The sequence below is a fragment of the Hippopotamus amphibius genome, chromosome 3 (assembly GCF_030028045.1).
Source record: "Hippopotamus amphibius kiboko isolate mHipAmp2 chromosome 3, mHipAmp2.hap2, whole genome shotgun sequence".
Classification (NCBI taxonomy): Eukaryota; Metazoa; Chordata; class Mammalia; order Artiodactyla; family Hippopotamidae; genus Hippopotamus; species Hippopotamus amphibius.
The window spans coordinates 113,786,106-113,800,774 of record NC_080188.1 but is presented as its reverse complement, the minus strand read 5'-3'; the positions used below and the strand labels follow the sequence as shown (position 1 = coordinate 113,800,774).

General features: G+C 40.8%; 1 protein-coding gene and 1 pseudogene across 1 annotated transcript; one reads left to right on the top strand and one right to left on the bottom strand.

Moving 5' to 3' along the window:
- On the bottom strand, positions 1-616 carry LOC130848703 (mitochondrial calcium uniporter regulator 1-like; annotated as a pseudogene).
- A 10,896-nt stretch (positions 617-11,512) lies between these two features.
- Positions 11,513-12,424, top strand: LOC130848702 (olfactory receptor 5B21). The gene is given in 3 exon segments (XM_057727113.1): positions 11,513-11,847; positions 11,849-11,940; positions 11,943-12,424. Coding segments are annotated over 3 exon segments (909 nt in total).
- The last annotated feature ends 2,245 nt before the right edge of the window (positions 12,425-14,669 follow it).

Below are 14,669 nucleotides of genomic sequence, written 5' to 3'. Positions count from 1 at the left end.
TTATCTAATTCCAAACTCACCAACAGGCAAATTTTGATTTTTTTTTAATAGAGACTTTATTATACACAGGTGATAAAATCCCAGACTTACTGTCAGGCACATAAATATAGACCCTGCTAAATATTTAATATTATCAAGCTTGTATAGCTTGAGCATGGTTTTGAGGCCAGCAACCTCAATGTCTATCTAAATGGGGGCCTGATCTTGCTGGGTTGTAACATTACCATTTCTGTTCTCATTGCCTGCAGCTTTCTTGTGTTCAATGAATACAATTCTTTTATTCTGCTCTGTTCTACATTGAAGTCTGATTTTGTATCTGCTTTGATTTTCATAACTTCATCTGTAACTTGTTTTAATTGATGTAGTTCAAGTTTCATTTTCTTATTTTCTGCTTTTAGGGGTGGAAATTTGCTCTTCTTCAAAATAATTTTATCCTTTTACACATTAGCAACCTGAGACATTATTTGCTAAAGAGTGTTGTCCCGCTGCATCTTGGTGACGTATCTTTGTAGATGAGATCCACATTGGCCTCCAAGATCGTGACTAATGCAGATGCAATGATGTCTGCTTGTTGAGTAGTAAACTCATCTCCTTCGAGAAAACACACAAAGGCATGGGTTTATGCCTCATTTCAGATTGATGTATTTGAACTGTAGTTGCAAGATGGGGATGGCTTTATGATGTGGTCTTGACTTCGGGGGTGGACTTCTGTCCAGCTCTACGGCTAACTAGTTCTGTTACCTTGTGCAATATCATTTGATTTTTTTTATCATCTTATCATCTGTTTATTTGTTCTTTTACTCAGTGGACAGGAACATCTCTTCTGAGATATATTGTGAAAATTAAAGTTGCATTAGCAGGGTAGCTTTATGATCAGAGTTGAGAAGTATTTTTTTGGATGTTTGTGTGCTGAGAGGAAGAAGTTCATAGAGATGGAGACAGTGGAGTCTTAAGATGAAGAAGATGATCAAACTGGATACTAAAGGGGACAGACAAGATGGAGGCTGAGATGAGATGTTATCATAAGGAATAAAGATGGTCCATCTTCTATGAGTTTACATATGCAAATGTGCTGAGATAGAGTTGATGGCTGTTGAGGGGGAGATATATTTCTAAGCACCAGTTTAAACTGTTCCTTTTTATTTTTCACTAACAAAGAAGCCCTCAGGGTTTGCAAATCTACAAATAATTAGTTTCCCATTTTTATTCCTAATGAGAAGCATAGAGTGATTTTTAAAATTATCATATCTGGTGATCTGAATGCTAGTTTGGTGAGTTAAGGACAAATACATTTCTCTTATGGGAGTTCCTCAAATGACATCTCTGTTCCTAGTCCAATTTATTAAATAGAAAATCAGGTAGGATTTGCATAATTTGGTAGGCAATTACTGTTTACAGTCACTGTTCTAGGTTCCAGGGGAAAACCTAAGATAGTAAGACTTTGTTTTTGTCTTCAAGGAGCTTACAGTCTAGGAAGAGTCACACAGTCAGCCCTAACGTGAGCTTGTCCATACAGGAAGTTTTCTTCCCTGGTAGGAGAGGTCAGGGCAGTGAAAGAGGTAGGGAACTGGGGGTGGGAAAAGTGAAAGTAATAGCTTCTGGGAAAGGAAACAAAAAGAGGCAGATAAGCTACAGAACTAAACATTACAAGGCGATTTGGAAAAGTGTTATAAATAGAAGAACACACATATGCTTTTCATAACCTCAGAGAAAAACTTCATGGTAGAGATGGCTTTAATTTGAATCTTCAAGTGAAAGCAAGAAAAGAAAACTGGGGCATTCCAACCCAGTGGGGAAAGCATGAAGTAAGGCAAAAGGGAAAATGTGCCTGGTAGGGTAGGTGGAGAAAGGAGCTTCTTTATTGAGGATCTAATGTGTGCCTTTTTTGGTTGTGTGTGGATAAAGTAGGATACTTGGTAGTTATAAAGAGAATTAAACTATACACACAACTATACATAAAATAGATAACCCACAAGGACCCTCCTGTATAGCACAAGGAACTCTACTCAATATTCTGTAACAACGTATATGGGAAAAGAATCTGAAAAACTGGGTATATGTATACATACAACTGAATTGCTTTGCTGTACACCTGAAACTAACACAACAGTGTAAATCAGCTACACTCCAATATAAAATAAAAGTTAAACTAAAAAAAAAATAAAAGAAGGTAAATAAAACTGAAAAGGTTGGTTGGGGCTAGCTTGCTTTCAATGTCAGTTTGGAGAAGCTGCACATTATCCTGCAGGCAACAAGCAAGTCATTGAAGTTTTGAACACGCTGGATTGAAGAGAGAATGGGAGGCAGAGGGAGGTGTGACCAGGCACGAGCTGAGGGTCCAAGCCTCTCGTGCATGTTCCACTGCCCCTCAGATTTTATCTACAAAACATATTTTAAGATAAAACCATTAATAATTTGATGCAGAACCTTAAACCACAAGGATGGGGCCCCTCTGTGCATGGGTCCTTATGTGACTACAATGGATGCATGTCTGTGAGGCAGGCTCTGGAGTGGCCTTTAAGAATATTGTCTCAGGGACTTCCCTGGTGGTCCAGTGGGTAAGACTCTGCGCTTCCAATGCAGGGGGCCCGGGTTCGCTCCCTGGTCGAGGAACTAGATCCTGCATGCATGCTGCAACTTAGAATCTGTGTGCTGCAACTGAGAAGATCCCACATGCTGCAGCTAGGACCTGGTGCAGCCAAAAAAATACCAACTAACCAGCCAACCAACCAAATAAAAAAGAATACTGTTTCAATAGAATGGAGGTGGAAATAGTTGAGATGGGAGATGAGGTAGACGATGGTAGAAGGAGGGATACTGCTAGAGCACAAGGGTTTATTAGGGTGGAAGAAAGCTTTTTGAGAGTTTTGGGGGAAAGGATGGGTAACTTAAGCATGCTTGTGGACACATGGGGTAAGAGAAAGTAAGAGAAGGTATGAAGGATGGGACTAATTGCTACAGGAAAGCTCTCACAAGAGTAAGCCGAGATTGGATCAACCGTGCGGATGGAGGGGAAGGAAAAAGAAGAGGGCAAGATTGGAGCTAGGAAGGCAGAAGAAGGCAGGGTAAATTTAGATGGAGTGGCTGAGGTGACATTAACATCAGGTGGCCCCAGTCTTAGTGAAGAAGATGATGTCATCTGCGGAGAGTACAGATACCTCACTGGGGCCGATGACTCAAGAGAAGCTCAGGATATTCTGGGGAAATTGATGGATGGAAATGAGTCAGGAGTCTCAGAGCCATGGGTTTCAATTACACTGTTAATTAGCTGTGTGGTTTAGGCTGATCCCTTCATCTCCATGAACCTATTTATTCCTTGATAAAATTCGATATTAACAAAATAACACATATTTGTACAGTGTTCAGTATTCTAAGAACTTTACTTCTGTTAACTTAATTCTCACAACAACACCATAATGAGAAAGAGGAATAGAGAGGCTAAGTGGCTTGTTTGAGCGTTCCAGGCACTGGGTGGGTGGGTGGGTGGGTGGGTGGGGGGGGAGGTGGTTGGAAAGCTGGGGTTTGAACCCATGCACCTGGCTCTAGGGACTGTACTTGTCACCTCTGGGCCATGGTGTCTTGGGTACCTAGTGATCTCTTAAGTCTGAAAAGGCGCTGACATCCCATGTGTCCATAAATTAACTTCTTTAGATAGACTAGTAGCTTCTTCACTCTTCTTGTAGGTCCTGAGAGTTTTTCCTCTATGAACTTGCTGGTCAGTGTGTGGAGGAAGACTGGGCTCTCATTTTCCCAGCCGGCACTGCTGGAAAGCTCATCGCAGCAAAAGCTTGCAATGGCCGCAAGGTGGCAGCATTAACTCAAAGATACCTGGCCTTGAACTAACCCCAAAGTCAGAATTGGCCCCTTTCTTCCCCTTTATTTTTCGAAAACCCCAAGATATACTTATTTGATGGTAAAGTCATGGCTTGATCTTTTTTTTTTTTTAATTTTTAAAAAAATCTTATTATTTTTTTTGGCTGCGTTGGGTGGTAATTGCTGTGCACAAGCTTTTCTCTAGTTGCGGTGATCGGGGGCTAATCTTCCTTGCTGTGCCCGGGTTTCTCATTGCAGTGGCTTCTTTTGTTGCAGAGCATGGGCTCTAGGCACGCGGGCTTCAGTAGCTGCAGCACGTGGGCTCAATAGTTGTGGCACACAGGCTTAGTTGCTCCTCGACATGAGGAATCTTCCCTGCCCAGGAATCGAACCCGTGTCCCCTGATATTGGCAGGCTGATTTTTAACCACTGCGCACCCAGGGAAGTCCCACAGCTTGATCTTGTGAGGAGCCCAACAGTGAAGGAGTCAGAAGTCAAAGCGCAAGTGTCCTCATAAGAATTAAGAGCCTTTGGGAGGGAAAAGAAAGACGATAAATTCAGAACCACAAGGAACTGATGAGTTAGCCATTCAGCAAGCAGCAGATTCTAAGTTTCTTACTCACCAAAACCCAGGACTATTCCATTTTACCATATTAATAGTCTTCATTTTATGCTGTTTAATTTGTTTAGAATATTAAACCGGGATAAAGGAGAGCACTAAATTATTTTAGAGTCAGATGTTTTGGCTAGATTGTCTCATTTGATAGGGTGTTGGACCTACAAGGTGAAGTTTTCTCTTTCCTTTCTCCCGCCTCCCCTTCCCTCTTCTCTTCCCTTTTCCTTCTGTTCCTTCTTGTTCTTCTTTCTTGTCCCAATTTCTTCCTCCTCCTCCTCCCTTCTCTTCCCCTCCCTCCCCCTCCTCTTCGTCTTTGTCTTCTTCATCTTCGTCGTCTTCTTCTTCTCCTTCTCCTTCTTCTTCTTGCTATTCTCTCTCTCTTTTAAACCTCTCTCCCTTTTTCTCTCCCTCTTTCTTCCTCCATCCTCCCCTTGGTTGTTGTGGTCAAATAAAATAACAGTGAGGAAGGTCTAGTCTTCAAAATTGGATGTGAGGGTCAGAAGATTAGATCCTACAAAATTTGAAGAGTGGTGCAAAAACATCCTTGGCCTCATAGCACCTAGCTTGCCACTTACTTGGCCACTTCTTATTTTATCAAAAAAATTTAAATTTATTCTAATGAAAATTTTCTTTTTTTTTTTTTTTTTTTGGTTTCCTAATATTTTATTATTTTCTTTTTTTTTGTTTTTTTTGTTTTATTATTATTTTATTTTATTTTTTTTGGGGGTACACCAGGTTCAATCAACTGTTTTTATACACATATCCCCATATTCCCTCCCTTCCTTGACGCCCCCCCCTCGATTCCCCCCCACCCTCCCTGCCCCAGTCCTCTAAGGAATCTTCCATCCTCGAGTTGGACTCCCTTTGTTATACAACAAAGAAAATATTTTCCTAAGAGAAAAGAAAAAAGGTAAATAGGCTTCACTTTTGTAGCTGACTCCATTGGAACATGCATTTGTGAATCCCTGTGGGAAACAGGATCCTTTTCTAGACTCTGAGAGCAGCCCTGTTCTTCTACATTGATTCCCAAAAAGAGCAGCAGAGCATAGTGTAAAATTATGTAGACTTTGAGTCAGACAGGTTCAAGCATCTCCTTACTTCCTGGAGTGACAGGCTGCTCCAAGTTTGTATGGGGTATTCCTTTCTCTAGTCCTGGAATCAATCATTTCTCCAAGGAGTCCTGGTTCCTTTTATGAGAGATTATTATTAGAGACCAAGATTGGGGTGCTAGGTACATACCAAAGTTTTCACAACTGTAAACTGGGAAGATAATATCAATATATTTTTCATAGAGTTGGGTGAACATTAATTAAGTGAAAGAACACACGCATGCAGTACTTAGCAAGGGCCTGAAACATAGGAAGCACCCAATATGTGATCATTCAGTAGGGGCTGAAAGAGAAGCCTTTGCTTCCTGTAAGCTCCATGCTAAAGCTCATTTAAAATCTAAAAATGGTACTGTTGAACTCAGTGACAAGAACAAGGACGCAGATACAGAGAATGGACTGGAGAACTAGAGGTTTGGGAGGGGGCGGGGGGTGAAGGGGAAGCTGAGACGAAGCGAGAGAGTAGCACAGACATATATACACTACCAACTGTAAAATAGATAGTCAGTGGGAAGTTGTTGTATAACAAAGGGAGTTCAACTCGAGGATGGAAGATGCCTTAGAGGACTGGGGTGGGGAGGGTGGGGGGGACTCGAGGGAGGGAGGAGTCAAGGAAGGGAGGGAATACAGGGATATGTGTATAAAAACAGATGATTGAACTTGGTGTACCCCCCAAAAATAAATAAATAAATAAATAAATAAATAAAATAAAAAAAATCAAGTTGATTGGAAAAAAAATTCATGAAACTTTTTTGATCCATAAAAGTCCTTGTAACTTGAAATTCTTTAGTCAGAGCTGGATTTAGGCCAATGGAAATTTTGATGAAGTCTATCATCTATATGCCCTGATGAAATTAAAATTTCTCCCCACTTAGTCTTAGAGAAAGTGCCAAATCCCAAATACGTACAGGACGTCTTCTATGGGCTGAGTGGGGATGGTTGGACCCTGCTGCTCCTTTGAAGGACTTTTTTAAAACTTGAAGGCTTGGCACTCCCCTGGGGCCTTTAAGCCTCTTCCATATCACAATAATGTTTCATTCCCTCAGGAAAGTGGTTTGATTACTTGTTTGCATGTTACTGAGCCCTGGATTAGGGGTGAGACTTTAGGGAATGTCCCTTCAGAGGCTCCCGTATCTGCATAGATGCCAGCTTCTGGCTGACCCCAGGACTCTCATACAGTTTGGTACCACTCACTTAAGCTCTGAAACAAACTGACAACCACAGCTGAACTGTCTTTATACTTACTTCGTAGCCTCAGGAAATCTTTTACTCTTTGAAATCGGAGGTCTTCCAAGACAGAACAGCTTTTCTTTTCTTTTGCAGGCTTCAAAAACCCCGTAGTAGAAGGCAGTTCTGAATTAAGATCTCAGAATTCCCTAGGAACCAGGTATGTTTTTCCCGACTTAGTTGTTTTTTTGCTTTTTTTTTCCAGCATTCTTCATACGGTGGGTAAAAATAATGGATTTGTCTAGGAGAAAGGGGCTTAGAAATAGGTACAAAAAAGGACTCAATTCTGTTTTCCCCACTTTCCTCTGCCACATGAAAAACTGAGACAATGAGCCTCTCCTAGGTCATTTTTGGGTCATCTTTTCTTAAACAGAAACTCACATAGTTATTTCTAGGTAGAAGGCTGCTACCAGCTGGTGTCAATAAAATCCGGGAACCAAGTTCATAGGATTGATCAGTATTTTTTAAAAATGTTTTTTAATTGAAGTATACTTGATTTACAATGTTGTGTTAGTTTCTGGTGTACAGCAAACTGATTCAGATATATATACACACACACACACACACACATATATAAATATATGACCTTATCGTTTATTTTATATATAGCAGTTTGTATCTGTTAATCCCAAACTCCTAGTTTATCCCTCCCCCACCTCCTTTCCCTTTTGGTAACCATAAGTTTGTTTTCTATTGATTGACCAATAGTTTAATAAAAAGATAAATGAGTTTGTAATGAGTACCCACCATAGACCACACAGTGACTAGATTTTCTCATATTTTATCTTCCTTAATCCTTTTCTGGTAGAGGAAAATTGACTTGCCTACAGTCCCACACTAGTAAGCATTAAAACTATGATTTCTCACTCAACTGTTGAGTTTCTTATCCATTCGTTCATTTAACAAACACTTAAGAGTCTACTCTGTGCCTGGCACTGATCTAGGCCTTGGAGATGGATGCACAGACAGGGAGGAACACACCTTGTCTCTTTTTTCATGGATTTGAGTCTGATAGTTTTCTGTTGAGGATCTTCTTTTGGAAATTCCTCCGTGGGATGTGATGGCTGAGGGTGGATCTTCAAACCTCATTAGAAACAATTTTGATAACACTTTTCAGATTCTCTGTCTTGGTGGTTTCGACTTCAGTAATCCCTCAATCCTTGAAGTTTTAATGTTTTTCAGTTTTCAATACGCTTTCTTATTTGTTATTTATTTATTTATTTGTTTAGCTGCACTGTGCGGCTTGTGGGATCTTAGATCCCTGAACAGGAATCGAACCTGGGCCCTCGGCAGTGAAAGCAAAGAGTCTTCACCACTGGACTGCCAGGGAATTCCCTCTTATTTGTTATTTATTAAATAAAGCAGTCGATCACAGGCTATCTTTAAATATTTTTTTTTAAATGTCTTTACCTTTTCAAGGCTCCTTCTGATATTTATTTTAGGCCAACTCAGAAAAGCTTGGCCTTTGTAGGACATTGGTGGGAAGGAACACAGCAGCAGTGGCAGAAATGGGATTTGGATTCAGGCCTTCAGGGATGATGCTGCAAAAAGCAAGGCTTTCGTCTCTCTGCCTTGACTCCAGATTATCTTTGCTTCTCTAGATCCAGACACATTTATTAACAGTGACGGCAGTCTATATGGAAAGTGTTGTCCATCAAGAGAACATAGAAACACTTTGAATGTTAATCGATTATATATGAAGATGGAAGTCTGGGGCAATTCAATATAGGCAGTGTGTGATAACTGTTAGAAACCAGACCTGCAGCGTAGGTACATATAATTGGGTGGTCAGTAATATGAACCAAGGAAATTGATTAAATAAGCATTTGAGAAGGTGTTTTGAAATAGAATTCAGAATCCAAAGTCAGCTGCCTTTCATTCTTGGCATTTTCCCACGTCATTTATCCTACCTTGTGTTGGCGAAGAGGTTGGTTTATAAAGTAGGAAGGTGAGTATCTCTTTAGTTGAAGGACCACAGTACTGTACTTGGCAAGCAGTTTTCCCTTCCTGGACTCCCCCACCAATGAGTAGCAATATTTGACTGGAGCTCTAGATCTTGAACTAGCTGTTTTATCTCACCAAGTCTCAGTTTCTTCATATATATATATACACACATGAATATGTCTGTAATATATATGTATGCTGTAAAATATATAATATGCATAACTCATGGAATTGTGGTTAAATGAACTGTGATCACAAATAGAGTTTTATAATCTCTAGAATAGTGGTTCTCAACCAGGGATGACCCCATGGACATTTGGGACATTTGGCAGTGTCTGGAGACATTATTGGTTATCACAACTAAGGAAGGGGGTGTGTTCCTGGCATCCAGTGGGCAGAGGCCAGGGATACTGCTAAACCTCCTATAATGCACTGGACAGCCTTTCCCCTGCCCCCACCCCCCACCTGCAACCAAAGAACTGCCCAGCCCGTAATATTAATAGTGCTGAGGTTGATAGATCCTGCTTGGGGCTTTGTACAGATATTGCAATTAAGAGCCCCCAGTTTCCTAATATGTAATATCAGGCAACTGCCTGTCATAGATTATAGGATATTGTGTCTGCTAAATTACAGAGTATACACACATGCCAAAAGTCAAAAGGAAGAGAAAAATAAGAAGGACTAGGTAAATGTAATGGAAAGTGCTGCAGGTTGGAAAGTTAATTGGTACATTACAGGATGGAAATCTGTCAATAAGCAAATGAAGGATAAAAATATAAAATTCTAGGGATTTACCTTAGGGTGAGAGAAAGAGGCATGAGAAGACATCTACAAGGGTACCCCCGGAGCATTGTTTATAAAGGTTGAAAGTGGAAATCAGGGCTGGAGTGTTATCATGGTTCCTGAACAACAGCATTTCCAAACTGGCTGAGCCGGTCTCGTGATACCAGCCAACACTCGTGTGTATAATTGTCATCTAAACATGACAGGCTAGGCTGTCTCTTTGTGTGGTATAAAAAAGGCTGCTTACCAATCTCATCACTGTGGTTGCAGATAAACCTAGGCCAAGCAGAGCTGAAGCATTTTCTCCCTTGAATCTCCTTTTTCCCCCTCTTTCTCTCCTTTGCATCTTTTCTCTCTTCCTCAGTCTGAGCCTGTTGCCACCCATTCTGCCACCAGGGACAGGAAAAACCTACAAGCAATGGGGCTGAGGGAAAACAATAGGAGAGAGAGACAGGTCACTAGAATTAGGACACAAGTCTTTCTCCAGGCCTGCCCATCCCCAGTCTCACTGTTACTTCTGAATATTTTTCATACTACAAGTCTTAGCTTATAGGTTGGCATAAAAGGTGGACCCACTTGGCTATTGATGTTCTATTTAACTCACCAAACGTTTATGTGTGTGATCAAGGTGTCACGGTAGGCTGGGTGCGCCAGAGGGAATAAAGACAGTCACGGTCCCCAGGGACTTACTCCAGTTCAGGCGCTGGGTGGTGGCTCAGCGAATTGCGTGGATCAATCACAACTCAAGTGCTTTGAGAGAGTGGAGAAGAGAGAACTTAACTGCAACCAGGATCAGTAACAATGACTTCTGATAGGAAGTGAACGTGTATAATCTCAGTGTATAATCTCAATTGTATAAAATACAATTGAATTACTGTTGAGGGATAAATTTATAAAGACACTAAAACTGTAGTTAAGAGCTCTGGATTTGATATCAGACAGACCAAGGTTTTAATTCCACTTTCAAGACTTAACCAGTTATGTGACTTTGGGCGTTAGTTTTCTCCTTCTCCTTTTCCTCTTCCTCCTCCTCCTTCCCCTCCTTCCTCTTCTCACTCTCTTTCCTCTCCCTCCCCCATCCCTCCCCTTCCCCTCCCCCTCCCTCTTCCTCTCACCCTCCTCCTTCTTCTCTCTCTCCATCTAAAATCTACTAGATTTCAGGAGCCGATAGTAGCCAGAAAAAGGAGACCAAGTATAATATATACTGCCAACTGGAAATAACCTAAATAAAAAGCAAAATGCTCTATTTGCATATTTTATATCATGGAGCATTGTTTAAAAAGGTGAAAATGTTGAAATAAGTAAAGTATTATCATATACATTCCTTGTGCTTATTTTACACAATTTACACATTTGTACAGTTTCTCCTTGTGTAAAAGGAGGAAAATAATATGATCAACCCCTAAGAGTTGGTTTGAGGATTAAATAAGTTAACTTCAAGTAAAGCTCTTGGAGCAGTGCCTGGCATATACTGAGCTATTACTCTGATTAATACCATATAATTCTGTTGGCATGCAAAATGTCAGGAAATCTCTGTAGAGCTATATTCTTAGGAGTAGAATAAGAAAACAAGGAATGAGGGATTTATACTTTTTACTTCATACTATTCTCTCTTTGATTTTTTAAAACCAAATAAATAAATTCTTAAAAACTAGGCTATCAGACATATCATATTTTGTTTCATATGATGTAAACAGGTAGAATAATTCAAGCTCTGCGTGTATGGACTTTGGGTTCAGTAACATAAAGATGTGACTTTAATTCTGACCCCTACTAATTAGGTTATTCTGGTCAATATGAAGTTCCCAAGCCTTAACATTGTCATCTGTAAAATTGGCATAATAGCACCTATCTCACAGGATTAAATGCTGTAATGTAATAGCAGGATCTAGCATGTGACTTACACATCATATATTCTCAATATATATTATTTTTTTTTTATTTTTATATCATCCATCTTATACTTTCATCTAAGTTCCATTGGCTCCTCTTTAATCTCCAGGCTAGATTGAAGTTAACCTCAATGGTGAATAGTACAGAAGTAACAGAGTTCATCCTCTTGGAATTAACAGATGACCCCAACCTCCAGGTTCCCCTCTTCCTGGTATTTTTGTCCATCCACGTCATCACTTTGGTTGGGAATGGGGGGATAATGCTGATTATCTACTCAGACTCCCACCTCCACACTCCAACGTACTTCCTCCTCAGCAACCTCTCCTTTGTCGATCTGGGTTACTCAACAGCTGTAGCTCCCAAGACAGTGGCTGCACCACACTTGGGGGACAGAGTCATCTCCTACGACAGATGTGCTGCTCAGTCCTTCTGCTTCGTGGGTTTTGCCACCGTTGAGTGCTACCTCCTCCGTAGCCTATGACTGCCATGCAGCGGTGTGCAGGCCGCTTCATTACACCACCACCATGACGGCCGGTGTGTGTGCCTTCCTCACAACGGGCTCCTCAACGCCTGCGTCCACACAGCAGATACCTTCAGACTCTCCTTTTGTGGTTCGAGTGAGATTAATCACTTTGTTTGCGACATCCCTCCACTCCTGGCTCTCTCCTGCTCCAACACACGTGTCAGCAAGCTGATGGTTTTGTTTGTCGTGAGCGTCAACGTCTTTTTCACCCTCCTGGTCATCCTCGTCTCTTACCTCTTCATATACGTTGCCATCCAACGGATGCATTCTGCGGGAGGAAGGAAGAAAGCCTTCTCCACCTGTGCGTCCCACCTCACTGCAGTCTCCATCTTCTACGGAACCATCATCTTCACGTACTTATAGCCCAGCTCCACCCAGTCTGTGGACATGGATAAAATAGCATCTGTGTTTTATGGGATGGTGATTCCCATGCTGAAGCCCCTGATCTACAGTCTTAGGAACAAAGAAGTAGAAACTGCTCTCTGGAAAATACTCGACAAACTTAATCCCCAGTGTTGAAGTGTGAGCAGGAAGCAGGCAGGTAACTGAGGGATACACCTTCCCTCAGAACTAGATGCCATCTCAACTCTTGAGGTTTTGCAGATTTCAGTTCTTTCTTCTCCAGGAACAGTGGTTATTAGGAGAAGTGGTTAAAAAGCAGTGCTTTGGATTGTCTCACTGAGAAAAATAACCTTATGTTTAGTGAACAACACCCTGGGATGTTTAAATCATTCTTGCATTAGTTTCCTGACAGGGTTTCAAGCAGAAGATCAAAGCATAAACCGAATGCGCTGAATTTCCCTCCGCCTATTTTAATTGGAAGAAATTTTCCGTTTGTTATTAAAATTTGGTGTAAGGCCTATATCCTCATTGAATAATAGTTATCAACTGGAAGGCACAGCCTTATGCTTTTCTTTTCTTTAATCCATGGGTTTGAAAGTTAAAGTTTCTAATGCCGACAAAGGATGTTTCAATATTTTTAACAATGTCTCAGAGAGGGTCGTAATTGAAAGGACAGGGCACTAGGTGGAATGAATTGAGAGATTGGGATTGCCATATATACATTACTAATAAGAAAAAAAATCAAATTGTATACTTTAAATATATGCAGTTTATTGTATGTCAATTATATATCAATAAAAGTTGTTAAAGAAAGTAAAGGACCGGGCACTGGACCAAGAGTCAGATGATCCAGTATGAAATCCTTCCAACTCCGACTCTCCTGCACCCACTCTCATTCCCATCCTCACTTATAAGCTGTGTATCTTTGTGTTCTCCATCTCCTTCAGTTAAAGTGTTCGGACCACTTTCGTAGAAAACAATAAGCCACCTTGTGTATACATGTTTCAGTAGATAAATTGTTTAGGCTTTAACCTGAATAAATGTATCTCTTTTTAGAGTGCCTGCACTCTGTTCTATGCTTTTGGCCTTGATCTAAGATAATTACCCAAACTTGAAGAAGGTTTAAAGAAAAAAAATTTTTTTCCAAAGGTTATGAGAAGGGATATTTGTCTTCTGAATTAAATGCTCGCATTTCTCAGCATCCTTAAGTTTGGTGAATCTATTATGAACTCACACAATAGCTTTTCGTGCCCTCATTGCTTCTGCTTTTTTCAATAATTCAGTTCACCTCTGGATCCCTGTTCCATTCAGACATTCTGTAATTAGATGCAGCAAAAATTTAAAAGCCTGTGGAAATGTACTTCATAAGATAGGACTGGCCTGATAACGCACAGCATAAGTCCACCTTCAGGTCTTGTTTCCTGGGCTAGATGGTGTGAGCGGATGTGTGTGGGTGGGAAGGGAGTGGTCATTAATTTTACTTCTCATGTATCAACTGGTTGATGTTTGTAGCTACAGTTAGTCTAAGCTGCCATATACTTCATGATGTCAAGGTCTCAAAAAAATTTTTTTTTTATCTTAAATGTGAAAACTAGAAATCTTGGTGGGCTAAATCAGGGAGCTAAGAAGGTCAAATTAATTTCCAGATGATCAAACTCTATTATGCCCTGGGCAGCCTTGGTCTGAAGATGGGTCTTGCTGAGAAAGAAGCAAAGAGGGACATGAGGCCGACCTGTAGGAAAAATTTTCTCTAGCGCATGGTGACCATCACCTACAGAGGTTGGGAGCTTCTTCTGGATCCAAGGTCTTGACACCCTAGACCTGCCTCACTCACCCTCCTGCCTCCCTGCCTTAGCAGTGAGGACTTTCCAATAACACACATAGAAGAAGGGTCTTTAGTGGCCAGGATCCACTACACCAAGGAGTCCTTCTCAGTGACTTATAGAAGTTACAGAGCTCAAGGTGCCCAGATTTGGAGATGCATCTGGGAAGCAGCTATCTGAGCATTGAGCTCAGCTTCTTTTCCTAATTGATAGATATTAACTTCTTTTTCTCTTCTTCCTGCTCCTCTTTTTCTACTTCCTCTTTTCCCTTCTCCTCTTCCTCTTTTTCTCCTTTTTTTTCTCAACCTCTTTCCATCCTCAGTCCAAGCAAGAACTTCCCTCACCACTAAGCAGATAGGTCCCTATGAAAAATTAAAGTCTGTGGTTTTTTATATTAAAACTGTGACAGTACCTAGTAAGGTATGTTTCTGGGCATGTTTCTTTCTGCTTCTATATCCCAGTTTAGGCAGAAAAGTATGTCAATCTACTAAATGTTAAAGGCCCAATGCCTACATATTGCCTTTTCTATTGAAGTCATCTCAAACTAGCACCACCGTTGACTGCAAATGAGCATAAAGGTCCTAGTTCTAGTATCAAGA